Below are 22200 nucleotides of genomic sequence, written 5' to 3'. Positions count from 1 at the left end.
TAATCATACTCGCCTCCAAAGGAACCAGTATAACCATTTTGTAAGATGGCTGTTAGATATTTTTTGCCATCCGCACCAGTGCACTGTTGGACAGTGCGGTAACAGGTAGAGTGTAATTCAGTGGCTTTTTGGCAGGGGTTGGGACAAGGCCCCGGTTTGCCATTAATTGTAGGTATAATTTTGGGCTTTCTTACACATTTCCAAGACTGGGGCTGCCAACCTCTTCCGGATGAAAATCCGCCTGCAGAGATATCTGCTGTGAGGTATGCTATTTTGTCTTGGCAGTCTACAGGTCCTCTGGTAGTAAGCTGAGGTCCAGCTATTGGTTTTTCCCCTTGAGATGTTATTTGTGTATGTCCTCTCAGGCTAGGTTCTAAATCCATCACTCCTCCCTTACAATCATAAGGGCTTCCATACAACTGAATGAGGAGTTCTTCCTTATTTGGAGGGGGTCCAAATCCTCCTAGGACAACAGTGACTATTACAGTAGCGATAAGAGAATGGATAGTAGACATGATGACTTTTTAGGGTTCAATGAAAATAGGCAAGATCACTGGTAGTGGGCCTACAACTGTGCTAACAAAGGTCAGGTGGGCTTACCTTGTCCAATGATGATGGATATTTATCTTCTCCCTGAAAGGCAAGGAAAAACTGTTCTCAGGGAGGATTCTCCTCCCTGGAATGTATTGGGTTATTATTAATGTGTTTTGAAGGGGTATTAATGGGTTTGACAAGGCACTCAGGTAACCATTGAGGTCCATTTCCCTGTGTATCATATACACAGGCGTGGCCTCTACCCCAGATAAGAACTGGGTCGGGACCATGCCATTTAAAGGTTAGAGGATCTTTCCATAAGACTTCTGCAAATTGGTTTTTTGTCTCTTGGTGCCACAACCTGTCGGCAGCAGACCTGTTGTGGTTGTCTATTTGTAAAAAGTTAAGTGTGAATAGTGCATGATTGAGGAGGTTTTTTGGGGAGCCTTTTATAGGGTAAACAGTGTTGGTCTTAAGCTTATTAATTGTATTCTTTAGTGTCTGATGGGCTCGTTCGATTATTCCTTGCCATTGGGGGTTGTAAGGAATACCTGTGATATGCTTGATTTGGAATTGATGGCAGAAATTTTGAAATGCTTGTGAAGTGTATCCAGGCCCATTATCTGTTTTAATAGTTTGAGGTTTACCAATAACAGTAATGCATTGGAGAACATGGGCTATGACATTTTTGGTGGCTTCACCACTATGGAGGGTGGCAAATATAAAACCACTGTAGGTATCAATAGTTACATGAGTGTATTTAAGAGTTCCAAATTCAGGGATATGGGTGACATCTATTTGCCAGATTTCATTAGGGAGTAGGCCTCTCGGATTAACTCCTAAATGAGGGAGGGGCAGTAAGGTTACACACCCTGGGCAGTCTTTAACAATTTGCCTAGCTTGTTCTCTGGTGAGTTTAAATAAAAGTCGGAGAGTGTGAGCATTCACGTGGTGAAGAGCATGGTATTGACTAGCTTTGGTGACTGCATCGGTTGTAATGGAATATGTGAAGCGGGTATTTTTGTCTGCGAGGGCATTGCCTTGGGAGAGGGAACTAGGAAGGTCGGTGTGGGCTCGCAGATGTCCAATATAGAAAGGGGCTTGTCTGAGTAATATAAAGGTTTGGAGTTGTTGGAAGAGGGAAACAGCATTGGTACAGGGTTTAATATAAGGGACTGTTTCTAGAATAGGAACTGAGTATGCTATGTAGGCACTGTCAGTATACAGATTAAAAGGGATTTGGCTCAACATTTTAAAAACTTGTAAGATAGCAAATAGTTCTACAAGTTGGGCTGATTTAAAGGGTGACTGAATACTGTAACTTTGTGAGTGTATAACATAGGCAGCAATACCAGAGGAGGAGCCATCAGAAAAAACTAGAGAGGCATTTTCTAAAGGAGTGGGTGAGGTTATTTTTGGAAAAATAAAGGGATGTAGTCGTGAGAATTGAAGGAGTTTATGTGAGGGATAGTGATTATTGGTTTTACCTTGGAAAGAGGCAAGGGATATAATCCAGTCATCTACATTCTGGGACAGCCAATCTGTTTGTTCTTTTGTATAGGGAATGATAAGCTGATCAGGGACTCTGCCAAAATGCTGGCGGCTTTTTTCTCTGCCTATTTTTATAATCTTTGCAACTAGTGAGGGGTATGTGATAAGAACTTTAGGTGGGGAGGAGGGCAAATGGATCCATAACAAAGGATTGTTTTGCCATAAAACTCCAGTAGGGGTGTGTGGCATATTACAGATGATGAGAGCGAAGGGTCTGTCATAGGATAGGAACGTAGTTTGTTGTTGTTGTATAGCTGTTTCAACAATGTTTAAAGTTTCTTTTGCCTGGGTGGACAGTTTCCGAGGGGATGAGGGATTGGGGTCTCCTTGTAGTATATCAAAAAGAGGTTTTAACTCTCCAGTGGTTAGTTTAAGATAGGGTCTGAGCCAATTAGTGTCTCCCAAGAACTTTTGGAAATCATTCAATGTTTGTAAGTGTGATGTTTTTAATTGGATCTTCTGGGTAGTGATTTTGTTTGAGGTTAATTCAAAGCCAAGATAATAATAGGGATCTGTTAATTGAATTTTATTTGGAGCAATTTGGAGACCGAGAAAAGTGAGACGGGTGGTCAATTCTTGGCTACATTTTAAGACTTCAGAGTTGGATGCTCCAGCCAGGAGGATATCATCCATATAATGAATGATATAGATGGAAGGCCACTGGGGTCTGAGGGGATCTATGGCTTGGGCTACAAATTTTTGACACAGTGTGGGGCTATTTGCCATACCTTGGGGGAGTACTTTCCACTGGTAGCGATGCATTGGCCCTTTAAAATTGGTGACGGGAATACTAAACGCGAAGCGTTCTCTATCTTGGGGATGGAGTGGAATAGTAAAGAAACAATCTTTAAGATTGATAATGATCTTGAAGTAATTAGCTGGGATGGCTATTGGAGAGGGGAGACCGGGTTGAAGGGCTCCCATCGAGAACATGGTTTTGTTGATTTCTCTGAGGTCTTGGAGGAGCCTCCATGTTCCTAATTTCTTTTTAATTACAAATATAGGAGTGTTCCAAGGAGAGGTGGTGGGTTCTAAATGTCCAGCAGCTAATTGTTCCTGTACTAACTTGTTGGCTGCTGTAAGTTTTTCTTGAGTCAAAGGCCATTGATCTACCCAGACAGGAGAGTCTGATTTCCATTTTATTTTGTCTGCATGGGGTACAGGAACGTCAATGGCCATCATGGAAAATTTTTATTCCCTACTCCTAAACGGTCATTCTTGGGTATGACAGTAAGAGGTTCTTTTATACCTTGGCTATTTTTTCCTAGGCCCTGGCCAGGCAGATAGCCTTGGTTAAGCATTTGTCAGGTGATTATATCATTCGGGCTAGCCATGATAAGTTTTAACTGTGATAAAATGTCACGTCCCCATAAGTTGATGGGTAATCCAGCTACTATATAAGGTTGGACTTGTCCTGAGTTTCCTTCTTTATCTTTCCAGATTAAAATCTTAGAACTTTGTTTGGGGTTAGTGGATTGACCAATACCTTTGAGATGGGTTACAGACGTACTGCAGGGCCAACTAGGAGGCCACTGTTGGGCTGATATCACTGTAGCGTCTGCTCCTGTATCAACTAATCCTTCAAAGGATTTGCCATCTAATTGTAGGGTTAACAACGGCCTGTCGGCGGTGATTTGTTGTACCCAATAGGCATCAGAAGAGCCAAAAGCAGCATTTGGTTTGGAGCTCGTATTACAACTTTTTTATGTTGACTCTAACGGGAGTAGCAAGAGTTGGGCTATTCGCTCTCCTTTAGATATGGATATTGGGCCCATTGGAGCAGAGGCTAGGAGGGTGATTTGTCCTGCATAATCATTATCAACAACTCCTGGTATAATATGGAGGCCAACTAATGTAGGGCTTTTTCGTCCTAGAGTTAGACCAAAGGTGCTGGAGGGTAAGGGCCCATAGGTTTCTGTAGGGAGCAGCTGGATACCTTGGTCGGGTATTAATATTGTGTTGGTGGCGGAACAGAGGTCCAATCTTGTGCTTCTTGGGGTGACACAGGAGGGAGAACTGATGTCTGCACAGGGAGGACTCGCTGTTGTTGGGCTTGGGGAATGAACCTGATAGCCCCTTGGTTCGTGCTCGGTGATGGGGCCAGAGGCTGGCCCCTCTGGGAGTTTCCCTGGAGAGGTGGGAAGGGTGTGCCTTCAATAGTTGTCTTAGAACGGCATTCTTTAGCCCAATGTAAACCACGCCGGCATCGAGGGCAAACAGTTTTGGGGGGGCGCTAGGTAGGTGAGACTGGATCCCTGTCGGACACTGGCGGGCAAAGTGTCCTGGTTGCTTGCAATTAAAGCAAGTTTTTTGTTTATTGTTATCTATTTTAATGTCTTTTAGTGCCATTCCTATGGCTAATCCAATTGCATGAGAGGTACCTATGCCTGAGCAAAGTTTAATATAATCAGAGAGACTGCCTGAACGGTGAGGTCTTATGGTTGCTTGACAGGTCGGGTTAGCATTTTCATAAGCTAAGTGTTTAACAAAGGCACTTTCTGTTTCTCCTCCCCCGACTAGTCGCTCAGCAGCGTCTGTCAGGCGACTAATGAAGTCACTGTAAGGCTCGTCAGGACCTTGGTGGATTTTTGCTAGGGAGGTAGTAGCAGAGCCTTTAGGAGGGAGGCGCTGCCAGGCTTTAAGGGCTGCGTTTTGGACTTGAGCTAAAAGGCCTGGGGGGGAAGGCTGCTTGGGCTTCATTTGTTTCATCGGGGCTTCGCCCAAGCAGTTTATCTCTTGTCCATGCACGTGAAGTTTTACTTTCACTATTGCGCTGCGCAATCTCACGGCAATTTTCTACAAAGTCAGTGCACCATAAAACATACTCTCCTCCTGACAAGGCGGCTCGAGCTAGGGAAAGCCAGTCATTAGGAGTCAACCACCAACGGTCACTCAGGCTTTCAATTAAGGCTAATGTAAAAGGAGCTGTGGGGCCATAATTGGTAACAGCTGTTTTTAAGTCTTTTAAGTGTTTAAGGTTAAGGCGGCGGTATTTCTGGGTTTTAGCTGGTTTTTCTATACGATCACCAGACTCTTCATTGTCTGAGGGCTCTCCCTCAGAACTCTGCTCTTGGTTTGGAATATCTGGGTCTTGGGAGTCTGGGGCGTTCTCGTCCTCGCTCTCCTCTCTGACTTCGGTGGGGGGGGGTTTCTGGGCGGCGACCACGGGTGAGCGGGCGACCACGAGTGATTGGGAAGGCTAGGATTGGGCTTTTAGGTTTCACTTTCTTTATGGGTTTTTTGGGGAGTGAGGGAGTCTGCATGGGGTTTAATGATGTTAGTTCGGCATCAAGGGCTTTAATCTCTTTAATGAGCTGAACATGTTCACGTTTTTGTTGCAAAATGTCTTTAAGTGAAGAAACTTCTTTGGTTAGAGAAATTTTTGCTTGTCCGATGCGGTCAATTGAAAGGGAATTTGTGAGATGACTCTAGATCAGGGATTTGAAATATAGGGGCACATTGAGGGGAAATAGGTTTATATGGAGGGGGTCTGAAGCTTTTATTAGAGGCACTATAAAGGGCTGGCGCCGTAAGGCGCCAGGGGTCTTCATTTGCATGATAATGGACGGCTTGTTCTTCTAAGGACTCTTCATTGTTTAGGCTTAAATGATTTGTTTGGTGTTTTAAAGACGTGAGTGAAGGATAGATATTTGGGATTTTAGGAGGATCAGGTTTATCGTGAGTGTCTGGAGATTTTATATTAGGTTGAGGTTTAGGAGATTCTTTAATAGGAGCGGTGGGGTCTTCAGGGATATCTACGGATACTGAAGGACAGGCAGAGGGTGGTCGGGAGTTTTCTTTAAGGGCTATTTCTCCTGTTTTAATTATATCTTTAATGTCAGGATCTTGAGAATGAACCTCAAGTATGTCGTGAATAAGGTTCCAGTAAGAAAATGGTGAAACAGGGACTTTTTCAGGGCCAAAGGTCTGATAAAAGTCTTGGAGGGCATCACCAACTCTTTTCCAACATTTATGATTGATAGTGCCTTCAAGGGGAAACCAGGGGCAAGTATCATGAATAAAGGAAAAAAATTGTCTAAGATCTTTTCTTTTAACCCTTACTCCTCGTGTCCTGAGGGACTCCTTGAGTCCGCTAAGAAATACCTTGTGGGAGTTCAGTGAGTTGACCATTAGGATGGCTGGGATTTCAACTCTATGTAACTTGGAATTATACTAATGCAGCCGCAACCACGCCAATGTTCTGAACTACTGGAGGCACTCTCATCAGCTCAGGCGAGCCCTTGCTTACGTAGGACAGTCGGCAAGTATAATCCACTTGCTCGGACCCTCTAAGGCAGGGACTCTGTAGTCAGAGTCCCTTGTGCAGGCCCTAGAGGTGAACGACTATTAGCCCAAAGTAAGCACAAGGTTTTCAGAGAGGAACAACCAGAGGACAAAACAAGGAATAAATCGCGGCAGCAAACTAGAGGGAGGGGATCAGTGAGAACTCACAAGAGGTATTTAAGATGCTTGCTTGGGTGATGCGTCTACTCACCTCTCCGGGATCTGTATTACGGACGGGTGATCCGCAGTGATCCTCAACGCAGAGTCAACATCAGGTGAATACCCATGTGATGACTCAAAAGAATGCCTGGCCAGGGCTTCCGAGCAGACATTTCAGCAGGAGTCCCAGGGCCCCACGTTGGGCGCCAGTTGTCCCAGCCCGCGGGATGAACGTGGAGTGTGCCGGAGACGCCTGCAGAAATGAAACAAGCAAGGGACACAAAGAACGACCAGCAAGACAGGATGTCTGATCAAGCTGGCACAGCTTATTGTTTGTAGGCTTAATTTATACAGGTCAGCAAGGAAGGGGTGGGTCAAAAGGCAATTGGACCTTAGGTGACACTGGCAGGAAGGTGTAAAGGGGTGATTGGGCTTTGGTTGGCGCTGGCGGGAGCAGAGAACCCGGAAGAGAAGCAGGGAGTTCGCCATTTTGTGGGTGGGGGCTCTTTGGTCTCCGGCAGTGTAGCAGGTTACAAATGCCTATCGTTCTTTCCCTGTGGGACACCATCGACGGCTCTGCAGAGACCCATTGCAGGGTAGTTTTCTCAGCCAGATGCTCTGAGAAGTTGGTGGCACCTCAAATGCCTACAGTCACCTCCCTCATGTTCTGCTTCCTGTGATGCTGAAATGAGATGGCATCACGCCCAGGAGGAAACACTCTTGCAAAGGGACGTCTTCAGGAAGAGTCGAGTCTGGTTCCCTTCTGTACAGTCCACACTGGATCCGTAAGAAATGTGCAGTCTTGTCCAGCTGTTATATGAGGGCAGCTGAATCTCACTGAGGCTGTCTTTCCTCACTCACCTGCCCAACCATCTTCCAGTTTTTCCTGACTGAGCCAAATAACACTCCCTGTTTCCCCAAATCACTAAGTAACACACATCAAGAGCTACAAATTGTGACCTTGAAGCTATCTACATCCTCTTTCTTGACTTAAATAGAAAGAAAGGATTCTCTCCCATCCCCTATGAGATAGAAAAGGGGAAAAACTAGGGCATCCTGGCAACTTTTCTCTTGATCCAACAGAAAAATGGGCAACAGAAATGAACAAGCAATTCATAAGATGAGCTCCAGTATACCAGTAAATAGAGAAAGATAAATTAAACCAAAGTTAAGATTCAACCTTAACACTCCACCTCAACAAAAGTTAACAATATGCATTGGGTGAAGAGATTAGGAAAACATATATACTTACACAGTTTGTATGAGTAAATTCTGGTGGAGTCTTTTAGGAGAGTGATCTTCCAGTATATATTAAAATAAAAATCTACCTTGTGACCCCACCAGACCTGCTCCCAGGTATCTGTCCTAGAGAAACACTGACAAAAATATCCAAGTATCCAAGTGTTAGAAAGTTTATTACTACATTATTTGTAATTTTTAAAAATGTAAATGTCCATCAAAAAGGGAATAGCAAAATAAATTATGATACATACAACAATATGGATGCAAAAGTTAAATAGAATAAGCTGTAGTGATATGTGGGAAAGGTTTCAAAGACATATTGTTAAGTGAAAAAAGTATAAAAAATTCATATTAATGATACATTTTTGCAAGAAAATGAGGGATATATCCTTGTATATATGTATTCCTGTTTACAAATGCCTAGAAACAAGTCCATACCATTTTGGACTGCTATGTGATTAATTTCGGAGAGAGGTCTGAGCCTGGGGGAAGGAGAGTCAGGGTCAGCATTCACAATGAGAGTATGTTACATGTGTGACTATGTGTAATTTACAAAATAATTTCAAATATAATAAAATGAGTGGAGTTGCTAGAGGTGATATTTAAGATCATCTCTAAAATAGCAGCTTACATTGACAGTCAGAATTACTAATCCTGAGAAGAGCCTGAGAGCGTCCATTGTCATTAAACAATAGTTATCATGTTAAGGACAGTTCTCTATAATAATTACTTACATCTAAATGTCTATTCAAACAATAATTATGAAGTCTTTGCTATGGTTGTGAATTTCTAAGATGACACATACAATTATGCTTTTCAGATTGTAAACCAAATTTCAATATACAGAACCTTGACTTTATTATAATAATTAGCCAATTTGAGCTGATATAGTAATATGCATAAAGAGAAAACTTCAGCTAATAGTATCTGAGGAGTACTTATTTATTTCTGGCAATTGGTTCTATACAATTTAAATTGCATCTTACTTTTAGGTGACTATATATAAGCTATTTTTAAATGACTTATAGTTAAAAACATTTTCCTTTATGTTTACTTTTAAATCATACTATGTGTTGTTGAATCACATAACTTAGTAAGGATATAATTCTGAAAAAATTAAATATAAATGTTGGAACCATAAATATAATTTCATGAGTGTTATTACTTTATTATTTTTCCTACTTAGTACCTACATGAAAATGGGATTGTCCATCGTGATCTCAAACCAGAGAATCTTCTCTATGCAACTCCAGCTCCAGATGCCCCACTCAAAATCGGTGAGGACATTTCCTGATGTCTTATGATTCCTTTTCCAGAACAGAATAAATTTATTCCGTGGAATTTAAAAATATTGCTCAATCTTTGAATATTTGGTATCAGTAAAGGCATAATGCATTGTATTGGAAATCTGTGCTCTTTCCTGGTATATTAATCAGGAATTGGTGCCTAGAAGTTGGTGCTCAATTGCTGGACACACAAAGGAAACACAGCTCTTAGAAATGAAAGGGACTTCAGGAGGTGACCTTGTATTTTGTACATAAGTTTATATAGAAAAAAAATCACAGACAACATAGCACTTCTTTTTTGGTTATTAATTTTTGTTCCACAAATTAGCTAGAGCTTAATTTTAGATAATCAAGAGCTTTGACACAAAGTGCTTGGTACACATATCAGTGAATTTAGGCTCTGAGTCACTTGTTTATAGGAACAGAGCTAAATTGAGATCTGTATTCCCAAAGTGCACTCCACAGAACACAGGTTCCTCAGCTGAGTGAACAAAGGTGAATGATTCCCTTCTGGGGGGAGGTGGGAGTGGTTTGCGGAGGTGCTAAGGTCAATCAAATAAGTTTGGAAATGCCAACTTAAACAGGATTTTTATTTCCACAGGACCTCCCCAAACCTTAAAAATGCTGATCTGTAAATTAGTGTACTGTGAGGCTTTTCTCAAGCCTCTGGAAACCTGATTTTTTTTTCCCAATAAGTATTCTGAAGAATTCGAAAGAGAAATTTTTTGAGCAAGTCTCGTCTACCCAAAGAGATCATTAAATCAGCATTTAGATTTTAGAAGAATTAAATGGTACTTTCCATGTCCCTTCCAAAGCATAGCTTCCTTTGTAAAAAATATATACATGATTCATTTTAGATGAATTCTTCTTATTAAAACCTCCATTAAATTCCCTGCTGGCCATTGCTGTTTTTGCCCTGCCTTTACAGTGCTAATCCGATGAGTTCGCTGTATTCATAGGTGTTAATAAAATTAAGTTATGCATATCATGGAAGAGCTCAGACAACATAATGTGCTGTGTGAATGCAAGATTCTAAAGAAAAAGTACAGGAGCCCCCCTGCTGGGCAGCCGGCTGGTTCCTATAATCACTCCTGAAAGGCAGCGGGCAGCAGGGAGGCTCCCATTTCCTTTGACAACACTTTAAAAGATTTTATCCTTGAAGAAATTTCTTTAAATGGATAGATAGATACAAATTTAGACAGGGGAGCCTTTCTTTCTGAAGGACTTCCTGCTGCTTTTTCTGATAAGCATCAGCACGTCCGTGGAAATGTGGGTTTATCTTTGAAGTCTAAAACTGTGTGCGTTTGGTGCCTGCCTCTCTTCAAGAATGGCCTTGAATGGTTTCCTGAGGTCTCCTGAGTGACGGAGATGTAGTCCAGCAAAGAGACCATAATGAGGGAGACTTTTGATAATATTTCACCTAGATAATATTCTGAGGAATGAATAAAAGGGATTTTTGCCCCCAAAAAACTTGTATTTCTCATATGAGAGTAAAGTCTTACCCATCAAATACACTAGGAAATGACATTATTTATTTAGAAACAGAATAAACCTTTTGATATTTCTGCTCATTTCTTTGGTATTTAGGAAAGCCTTCATTTTTGTTTTGATTTCTTCCAATGGATTGAAAGGTCTCAACTATATCACTAATTCTTTGTTGTCTTTTAGAGTTACTGTTTTGTAAATCTCAGAATCAATATTACACAAAATTTATCTATTGTAACTATTACTTTAAGAAGAGATAGGTTATTTGCTAAAAGCTAGAAATTATAGAAAAGAGCATAAAATGTACTTGGGAGTCCTATTTTTCTCCAATTTAAAGCAAGACTAAAAAATTTTTTTTTTCAGTTTCCTCTTCCAGGTGACAATATTCCCCCTACATCTAGCCCATCGTCAAGTACCAGACAAACCAATACATAAGTTAGATTTGTTTTGAATGACAGAAGTATTCTGTTGTAAAGCTGAGAAGACTTGCTACATTAACTTTTTTTCTTGTGTTGTTAGCGGATTTTGGACTCTCTAAAATTGTGGAACATCAAGTGCTTATGAAGACAGTGTGTGGGACCCCAGGGTACTGTGGTATGCTCTTCAATACTGATACTTCACTATTATTGTTATTTGAACTCTGTTTTCATTTAATGATTTGAATTTTTAAACTCTTAATATTTCTACTTAAAATGCTTACAATTGCCATGATATGTGTCCCCACGACATGTTCTGCATGACGGGGTCCGTGGTGCTGCTTTTCAGGCACTCCTGCTAGAACAGCAGGGGGAGGGGGGACTGAGTGTGTATGACTTCCCAGAATTCCACTTCTGGTCATTAGTGATCAGGGATGAGAATCCCAGTAGAAAAGACCTAAAAGACAGACATATTCTCTTTTAAAAAGCAATATAGGTAAATCAATAAAGTTTTCCTTCATAGAAATATTCATCAGTTATTGCTTTTAGTTTAAAATGTTTTCTTTTTTAATTTTTTAAACCTCAAAAATATTACTTGGCCCCTATAATATCAGTGGTCTCATGTATTCATCCACACCATTCTCCATGTTTACCATGTTCCTATAAACATTTTGTCATTTTTCATTTCCCTGATGAATCTAAAATTCTACTTCCTTGTAGCTCAATTATTCACAAATCTAATAATTACAAAGAATTCAGTGTACTTATCTTTCTAGTAAATCTTTATAGTGTGCCAAATATTCTTACTCTGGGTCTTAAACTCCTTGATAGCAAGAGTAGTTAATCGATGAGGAGTAAATTCAGGAAACTCAAAATAACTGTGTCTTAAAGAAGATGGAATTTGATTATCTCATGTGAAAGTCTAGAGGTAGGCAGTCCGGGGAGTCCCATAGCTGTGGCCCTGCATGTGTGGTTGACCTCAGTGCCAGGGACCCAGGTTCTCTCTGTCTTACTTTATCATTCCTCAGTGTGTGCATCCTCATCATCCAAAGTGGCTGCTGGAAATCAGAGTGACATTTGCATTCTATAAAACAGAAGGGAAAAAAGACTAAGAAAGAGTGTTTCACTTACATTTTTACTGGCTAGTACTTAGTTTGGCCTCTACACTGCCAGTGAAGCTGGTCATGTTGCTGCCCTAGGTGAAGTCAGGGTTCTGTTACTAAGAATGAGCATTGCATTAGACAGCTCACTGTCTCTACCATAAGCTTAATGAATCGGATTCCCATTCCTAGGGAAAAAAAAATGTAAAAACCAGTGCACTACACCATGTTCTCTCTAGGCATCCTCTTGTTTTGTTTTATATACTTTATTTTCTTAGAACTGTGGGATCTTGAAGAAGTCATATGCTTTGTTATCTTAGTAAAATGAGGATGTTAGTTAAATGAATTGTAAAGTTTCTTCTAACACTAAAATTCTGCAAATTTAATCATACAGTTGCTTCAGTGGATATCTTACTGCACTTCTCCAGTCTGAAATTCATAAATTCAAAAATTGTTAAGCTGAGTTAGTTATGTAGTTCTTATGGGTCTGTTTCTTAGATGGGAGTGACTGACAACCTGTCCACGACCCTTCCCTTCTAATTATGCCATCTGCACTTTCCCTTTTTCTAATCCATGTGTCTTTGGTTGTCCTCCTGCATTTCTTTTGTGCCTCAAGTTCTCTAACAACATGGCAGGAAAAACCCTGAACTTAGCACCATGGGCCAAATAGAATTGCCCATTTGTGATCATTAACTGTGTTGATAGGAACATTAGAAGAGAACTGAGAAAAAAAATGATAAAAAGAAGTAATATTTCTTACGAAAAGAAAGCTGGTGGGCAGTTTTATAGTCACCTAATACCAAACACTAAGGATTCCAAGGAGGTGAGTGGTTTGGAGAAAGTCTCTGAGAACTGAGCAGCCCTGAAATGGGAAGATCAGGAAGAGATCACACTAGTCATCTCCCAGAGTCCCTTCTGTGACTGAGAGACAGCCATGTTTTTTTAAGGGTTTCAATGATAGTGATAAGAGCAGATCTTTCTTGCAGCATTACTGAATGGTCATTCTATGAATGAGTGATTCATTCTCTTGTAAAATGAACATTGAATGTCTAATAGACCCCAGGTTGGGCACTGACATTACAAGAGTGAACACAGTATATAGTCTTGCTTTTCAAGACTTTCATGGAATATAAAAGAAGAAATACCTGCACACAGTAAAACAGAGTTTGTTATAATAAGTTCTGTATTTATCCAAGTCAAAGGCTCAAGGATACAGAGGGGAGGCAACAATTAATCATGTCTAGGGAGGTCTTAACAAGGGAGGGGCATTTGAGCTGGATGCTGAGAGATGAGTAGGAGCTCAACCAGTGAAGAGGTGGCCACAAGGTATACTTTGCCAGCAGGCACAGTAAAGTCACAGAAGAGTGGTAGCATCTGGCAAGTTCAGAGACTGTTAGTTACTCTGTCACTTTGCATACCCGGAACGCAGAGTCTGTGACACAGAGGATATGCATAGGCCTGGAAAGGGAGGACGGACCATATTTTAAAAGAATCTGTACATCAGGCTGAGGAATTCAGATGACCTGCTTTGGGAGATAATAGTGATCCAGGAAAGGTTCTTACTCAGGAAAATTATATTTTAAAATCAAATCTATATTTTTAGAAATACTTTGATGATGATATTATGACAGATGGAGTTGAGGGATAAAAGAGATCAAAAGAAGACCAATTAGTGATTGTAATTGCTTTTTCCTGTCCTTCTGATGGCAGAAATCTACACACAGGTGCTGTCACTCCATAAACAGCTTCTCAGAGGATAATGTATTCAATCTACTCCTAAATCCAATCATTTTTTATATAAAAAACAATTGTAAAAGTACTATTTTGGGCTCTTGCCCTTGCCATAAACAGGCATTACAGATAATGCCGTCTTGTAATGGAGGCTTCTTTTCCATTTACTATTTCCTTGCAGATATCCATATCACCCTGGAGACTGTGTAATGGGGAAAGAGGGAATTGAGTGGTTGAACATGATTAAGATAATCCTTCCATTCTGTTATAGGTAGAGGCTCACCCAGGAGTGTTTACCATAGTTTAATAAGAGGAGAAAGCAGCAGGAAGGAGGGGAGGGAAGGGGGTTATTTTGTGGACTCTGCTGTATTAAACACATGTATGGAGTTACTATGACAAAGGCTGAGGCACACTGGGAAGACATGTACGTTCCATGTATTTAATTAAGGAGCACCATCCAAACTATATATAAATAAACATATTTATTCATCCATACTCTGATCCAGAGGAAATACATTAAAATATTACCTAAAAATGGGAGTAGGGGAGGGACAGGATTTTAGGATACACTTCTATTTTTTTAATTGCAGTGTAGCTGATATACAATATTATATTTGCTTCAGATGTACAACATAGCGATTCAATAATGATGTACATTACTAAATGCTCACATGGTAAGTGCAGTAACCTTCTGCTACCATACCAAGATACTACAATATTATTGGTTATATTCTCTCTGCTGTACTTCCATTTCCGTGACAGGATACACTTCTGTAGAGTAACAGAAAATGCTGGAAAAGCTAAGTTGGGGAACAAGATAAGTTGCAGTATTAACACCAGGGCACAGGAAGTGGATGACCAGGAGCAGGGAAGGTGGAGGGTTTTGAACTTAAAAAATGTATTGTAATAATGAATATTGCTATTCATCTGTCTTACAAACAATGAGACTTTTATAGGCACGTTGAGAGCCCCCTGTGAGGACCACCCTCGGCTCTAGCCCTTTCTCCCCTCGCCTCATTTAAGTACTGTCATCAGTCTGGGCGTAGCCTTCTAAGAATACGTAGGTGGGGAGGAGTCTGCCCATTTATAGAATGAGCTGGAAATGGAATCCAAGAGCCAGGCTTGTGGAAATCACTGTCACACTACAAAAACTTGACTTTACAGAAACTATAATTAACTTGAAAAAGGGTCTGAGGCCCCTCATCAATGAGAGAGAGAGATGTGAGGTTGCTTGCTTGCTTCCTTGCTTGTTGTAAGCACGCTTACACGCTAGATCAGTAACCCTTCTGTACGTGGTCTGGTTTCCACCTCCAATGGAAGGCATTTTCAGTTACATCTTTTGAGGAAGTGGGTGTTTATGTTATACCATCTGTCGTGTCAGGAAATCAAAAGAGGAAAAGCCACCCATTCGGTCTCATTCACAGAACTATTGCTCCAGGCTATTAATAACAGAGGGTTCTCCTATAAGTGAATTGCAAAAGAAATATCACAGATGCTGTGTGTTAAAGCAAATACTCATTATTCCTGGGAAATGTGCCCAGTCAAAACTAAACTCCAGGCCAGAAAATGAAAATTTGTGATCCAAATAAGTGAAATCAATGACTGGGGCTCTGAAATAGGCCAGGAAGAGTTCAACACTGAAGAGATTATCAATAGTTACTGGTCCATGGCTCTGAGGAAAGTGTTGCAAAGTAACTGTGCAATATTCCCACAAAAATGCCTTTATGGTTTAGATATTTAAGGCTTGTTGCCTGTGAGTATCCAAACCTACCCATGCCAATAACAGAAAAGAAGTACTAATCATTAAAGGAGAAAAGAAACCAATACCATAATGGGTTAGATAAAAGAATCCTACATTATCACTACATTGCTATATTTTAAAGAAACAACCTAGCATATTCACTAAACCAAAATTAAAGACAATTTTCAACAACCTACAGTCAGATGGAAGAAATTTCTGTCTACACGAACACATACTAATATGTGAAAAACAGGAAAATTTAAATGAAATTAACAAGCAAATGTAATAATCTAAAATTCAAGCTTTCAGAATAGTTTCATAAAATATGTGTGCAAGAGTGTGTTTTCCTACATATATAGGAATACACAGCAGTCATAGTATAACTCCATTCAGGTTCTCAGACCTGATTCCAATGTGGGTGGGTATGTGGGAGGGGATCTTCCCCCACATAACACCAAGCAATTCTTGAACACCAACAGAGTGTTGGAGAACTCAACTCAATTCTGGTGCTATCTGCCTGGAGACAGTACCAGATTCCCCAAGTTAAGGGCTCCATCCTATAGGACTTCCGTCCACCCCCCCACTCCAGGTGCTGTTCACAAGCCCCAGGCAGTTACCTGTGCTTTCGACTTACCAGCTACAGATTGGAGATTCCCATGACCTCCCCCTTAGGGTTGATTAAATTGCTACAATGGCTCCCAGAACTCAGGAAAACACATTTACCCTGTTTAAAAAGGATACTGTAAAGGATATAAGTTAACAGCCAGATGAAGAAATACACAGGGCAAGGTCCCAAATAACAGAGCTTCTGTCCTCATGGAGCTTGTGACCTGGCTTGGTGGCACGTCGCGTGGAGGCCTTCTGGGTCTCCAGGCTCAGGGGCTCTCTCTCCAATGGAGAAGCAGGATCCAAGAAGCAGAAAGCGACAGGTGGTGCAGCTGACATTTCACTAAGTATTTAACTCTCCTAGTTTTTTAAAAGTTCATTGTAAAAGGGAAATCATCATTGTGGGTATGCAATTCTCAAGTGAAACCATCCCTTAAGTGATTAGATTACCAGCGTAATTTTATACTGTTATCATTTCACCTTACCTAGGTTAGTCCTTTAGAAATGCTGAAGGCTGGTGTGTGTACGTGAGGCTCCTGTGGGACTTGATAACAATAGGAAGGGAACTGAAGTGTGAGAGGAAGAGAGCAAAGAGTGCGGGGCAGATGGGTGGAGGGTGCCCAGATGCAGCAGCCCTCCTTGCTCCCTGAGATAGGTGTTCCCAAGGCTTCATCTGGCTGTCCCAGGCAGTACCTGATCCAAAGTGCCAGGTAAAGGAAAAAGTGGGGCAAGGGACAGACACAGGAATGGTGAGGAAGGGTTATAGCACATCTTGTTTCTTGACCTTGAAGAGGACGGGGACCCTGCAGGGGGAGGGCAGGCATGTTTTAAGCTGTCTTGCAAGTTTTAAATCTAGAGGAAATCTTGTGTAGCTATTCAGTCTTTTGTTCATTGAAGAAATATTTACAGAGCTCCTACTATGCACCAGGCACTGTTCTACATGCTAAAGTTTTAGCAGAGAAGAAAACATCACCAAAACCTCTTCTTTAAGCATGGCACATTTTGGAGAAGACAAATAATAAAATAAGTGTGTAAATTATATAAAAAGAAGTGACCCTAAAGAATCCACTCCAGAAATACTAGATCTCAATATCTGAATTCAGCAAACTTGCAGGATACAAAATTAATACACAGAAATCTGTTGCATTCTTATACAATAATGATGAACTAGCAGAAAGAGAAATTAGAAAAACAATTCTATTCACAATTGCATAAAAAATAAAATACCTAGGAATAAACCTAACCAAGGAAGTGAAAGACCTGGACTCTGAAGAACTACAAGACACTCAGGAGAGAAATTAAAGAAGATACCAATAAATGGAAACACATTCCATGCTCATGGATAGGAAGAATTAATATTGTCAAAATGGCCATCCTGCCTAAAGCAATCTAAAGATTCAATTCAATTCCTATCAAAGTACCAACAACATTCTTCAGTGAACTAGAGCAAATGGTTCTAAAATTCATATGGAACTACAAATTCTCTGAATAGCCAAAGCAATCCTGAGAAGGAAGAATAAAGCTGGGGGGATTATGCTCCCCAACTTCAAACTCTACTACAAAGCCACAGTAATCAAGACAAATTGGTACTGGCTCAAAAACAGAACAATAGACCAGTGGAACAGACTAGAGAACCCAGATATAAACCCAACCATATATGGTCAATTAATATATGACAAAGAAACTATGGACATACAATGGGGAAATAACAGCCTTTTCAACAACTGGTGTTGGCAAAACTGGACAGCTACATGCAAGAGAATGAAACTGGATTATTGTCTAACCCCATACACAAAAGTAAACTCGAAATGGATCAAAGACTTGAATGTAACATATGAAACCATAAAACTCTTAGAAGACAACATAGGCAAAAGTCTCCTGAATATAAACATGAGCAACTTTTTCCTGAATGCATGTCCTCAAGCAAGGGAAACAAAAGCAGAAATGAGCACATGGTACTACATCAAACTAAAAAGCTTCTGTACGGCAAAGGATACCATCAGCAGAACAAAAAGGCATCCTACAGTATGGGAGAATATATTTGTAAACAACGTATCTGACAAGGGGTTAACATACAAAATATATAAAGAACTCACATGTCTCAACACCCAAAAAGCAAATAGCCCAATTAAAAAATGGGTGGAGGATATGAAGAGACAATTCCCAAAGAAGAAATTCAGACGGCCAACAGACACATGAAAAGATGCTCCACATCGCTAATCATCAGGGAAATGCAAATTAAAACCACAATGAGATATCACCTCACACCAGTTAGGATGGCCAGCATCGAAAAGGCTAAGAACAACAAATGCTGGCGAGGATGCAGAGAACAGGGAACCCTCCTACACCATTGGGGAGAATGTAAGCTAGTTCAACCATTGTGAAAAACAATCTGGAGGTTCCTCAAAAAACTAAAAATAGAAATATCATTTGACCCAGGAATCCCACTCCTAGGAATTTACCCAAAGAATACAAGTTCTCAGATTCAAAAAGACATATGCACCCCTATGTATATTGCAGCACTATTTACAATAATATCCAAGATATGGAAGCAACCTAAGTGTACATATACACAATGGAATAGTATTCGGCCATAAGAAACAAACAAATCCTACCATTTGCAACAACATGGATGGAGCTGGAGGATATTATGCTCAGTGAAATAAGCCAGGTGGATAAAGACAAGTGCCAAATGATTTCCCTCATTTGTGGAATAAAACAACGAAGCAAAACTGAAGGAACTAAACAGCAGCAGGCTCACAGACTCCAAGAAGGGACGCGTAGTTGTTACCAAAGGGAAGGGGTGTGGGAGGGTGGGTGGGGAGGGAGGGAGAAGGGGATGAGGGGCATTATGTTTAGTACACGTGGTGTGGGGAGTCACAGGGAAGACAGTGTAGCACAGAGAAGGCAAAAAGCGAATCTGTGCCATCTTACTACACTGATGGACAGTGACTGCAATGGGGTATGGGGAGGGACTCGACAATATGGGTGAATGTAGTAATCACATTGTTTTTCATATGAAACATTCATAAGAGCATATATCAATAATACCTTAATAAAAAAGTGATAATTTCTACAGAAGAATGTAGAGTTGAGAAGAGGACAGGAAGTGCTGGGAGCCTGAGTAACTGCTAAAACAGGGTGAGCGGGGGTCAGGGAAGGCTGCACGTCAGAAGACAACATAGGGCAAAGACTTGAAAGAGGTAAGGGAATGAGCAAGCCACCTGGATCTCTAGAGAAAGAACATTCTGGACTGAGGGGACAGAGGACACCATCCCTGAGGTGGCAACACGCCTGGGTGTCTTTAAGGTCCAGCAAGGAGGCTGGGTGGTGGGAGAGCAGGGACAGAGAGGGCATGAGAGAAGTCCGGCTGGAAGGATAGTTCCTGTTTACGGAGATGGAGCAACAGGTTTGAGGCATGTTGGTTTTAAGATGCTTGTTAGATATCCAAGTGGAGGTGACATGGCCAGAAGGGTGTTAAGTCTGAAGTCCAGGAGCAAAGGCATGGGGGTTAATACAAATGTGGGAATTATCAGCATATAGATGCATTTTAAAGCCATGAGACTCCAGCATTACCACAGCAGAAAAGGAACTAATGCAGACTGATCCTGGGCAACATCACCATTAAGAGGCCAGAGAGAAGAGAGGAAGCACGTATATCATTCACAGACCATCAGATAGTAGAGGAAGCTCCACAGCCTGAGAATTAGTAAGAATTAGGAATGCATGCTGTAGGCACAGATTTGGGGCTCAATATGCAAAACGTGTAAAGCTGTCATCACTAAAAGGGACTGCCTCTCTGGCCTGGGAAATGGTGGCTAAGGCTGACCGACTCATCTCTCTGGATTCAGGTCTGTCAATAGGGCAGCAGAGGAAGAGTGTAATTTTTTTATTGCCTGGCAGAAGTATGTTATATGGTATTAAACAATACTGCCACAGAAGTGTCTATATCTTTAAAATACTTAAGCTAAGTTGAGGATTATGGTAACCACTTAGTTAAATCACAGTTAATCGACTATAATTTGGCCTGAGGTGGCTGATAAAACTGAGTCTCAAGAGACTGTCACCAACAGTGTCCCTCCGTGTCTCACCTCCTCTTTGGTTTAGAGATAGTCTTTTCATGTGCGGGTAATCCTTCACTTCTGGGCGTCTGTACCATAAATCTTTTCCTGTGCCCACTTCTGTACAGCTGTGAGGGACTTCAAGAACAGAACCGACTGTGCCTGAGAATTCACTGAGCAGAGGATTCAGCTCTATTAATACTTATGTGAGGGTGGGATGCTGAGGGAAAAGAGGTCAAAGCAGGAGGTGATTGATGGCAAGTGGGTAGAAGACTTGCTTAAAATGTTCTCTTTGGGCCACGAACACCCACAAACTGTTCCATTTCAGACTGTTTTTACAGAAAAGATATGCATAAAATAAAAATGCATTTTCTCAGGAATTATTATTGATAATTACCAAGATTTATAGCTCATTTAGAGAAAAACACAGTATTTGCCATCCTGAACACAAGAGACAGAGTTTGAATTCTGAGAGTGTCACTTTATATGTGCATCTCCATATGCAATAGAGATTCTTATATAATGTTAGTAATAGGATGAGTTGGGCTTATTTATTCCTACTCTCCCTTATCCCACAAAAGTGAAAAGGCAGCTTTTTAACAGTCAGCTCTCTCTTTTGCTGTTTCGGCACCAGCATCTGTCACGACTTGAAAGTGACCAGGAGACTCAGTCTGATTAAGATGTGGAACAAATGGTGATGCTCCAAGTTAGGAGGGCTCAGTGGAATAGTAGGAAAGTGAATTTCATAGGAATTAAATGTTCACAGGGTAATAAAAATAAATTGTGTTTATTTTTTCCTCTTCTGAAGGCACTAGGTGTTCTCAAATATTTTATTTTCTCTTCAGGGTGTTATTAAAAAAAGAGAAAGTAAGGTGAGGACAATAAACAGGCTATCTTTTTTCACCCATTGAAAGGATTTATGTAAAAATAAATCATACAGTTTGGGTGGTGAGAAAGACGTTTTTAACAGCCTATAGGAAAAATATTAAGTGAGAGTTGGACCGACTGATATTTGTAGTGTCAACAATCAAGGCTCCAGGAAAATGAAAAGGATGAATTAGAACATAGAGCAAATCACTTGCATTTGAAAAGTTCCTTCAAACTTTTTCTTGCTTTACACTAACAGGTCATAGATAACCAAAGCGACAGAGGCCTCAAATGCCTTCTCAGTTCCTCACAACCTTTCGCAGCATGGTGTGCGTAGAACTGGTAATACTCTGATACATGTGGTAAACTGATAAGGCTGCTCCTGGCCAGAGGTCCCTCGCACTCTGGAAGCACCTCATCCGTACCCCAGTCTGGCCGACATCTTTGCTCTAACACTTACCACACTGCACTGGGATGTTGCCTGTCTTCTCTGTTGTCCGTGCATAAACTGCACTTGACGAAGTTAAAATGGCTGTGCCCCATTCTTGCCAAATGTATGCAACATAACAAAGGAGCACACATGGTACAGGGGCTAAGAAAAGCTGAAGGTGGGAGTCTGCCGAACTGTGGGCTCTGCTCTGCCTACAGGAGGTGGTCCTGAGAGCATTCTATGCCTCTGCCTTTCTCCACCAAGGTCAGAACAGGGAAGGGGCAGAGACTTTTCAAACACTGCTCTTCTGATTCTGGCAGATAAACTCCTCTCCCTCCTCCTTCCATGCTGCTCACTCCCCAAAGGTATTGTTTAGAGAGACTTCTAGATGCCGTGCTGATGATGCTACGGATTTCTGTGGCTCCAAGGGAATGCTGAATTCAAGACAAGCATCTGGAGTGGAAAGACCCATAGTGGTTCTGCCTCAGCTGTAGGAGGGGAAGTCATTCTGTAAAGTCAGATTCCAGCTTGAAGATGAAAACAGATTTTTTCCCCCATTATGTTTGAATCACTAAAATGAAAGTCCTGGAAATAATTTTAAAACAAACAAACATACAAAAGCCCGGACCTACTGGATTCTGCAGTCTGACCTTGACCTGCCCCCCCATGTGCTCATCACAGGTGGGCTTCACTGCACCCAACTGTGC

At 41.1% G+C, this 22200-nt stretch overlaps 1 protein-coding gene across 3 annotated transcripts in view; it reads left to right on the top strand.

Annotated features, from left to right (window-relative positions):
• CAMK4 (calcium/calmodulin dependent protein kinase IV) overlaps positions 1 to 22200 on the top strand; it is a 223981-nt gene that overhangs the window by 177947 nt on the left and 23834 nt on the right. For 2 of the 3 annotated variants that reach the window (XM_036995069.2, XM_073233018.1), the window contains exons 6-7: positions 8957 to 9047; positions 11061 to 11135. In XM_036995069.2, the coding sequence (XP_036850964.1) occupies positions 8957 to 9047; positions 11061 to 11135 (166 nt within the window). The remainder of the gene's footprint in view (positions 1 to 8956; positions 9048 to 11060; positions 11136 to 22200) is intronic. The other variant, XM_073233007.1, reaches the window with a different exon arrangement.

This window comes from Manis javanica, chromosome 1 (assembly GCF_040802235.1).
Source record: "Manis javanica isolate MJ-LG chromosome 1, MJ_LKY, whole genome shotgun sequence".
NCBI lineage: Eukaryota > Metazoa > Chordata > Mammalia > Pholidota > Manidae > Manis > Manis javanica.
Note: the sequence above shows the minus strand (reverse complement) of the source record. Positions and strands in the feature narration are given on the sequence as shown.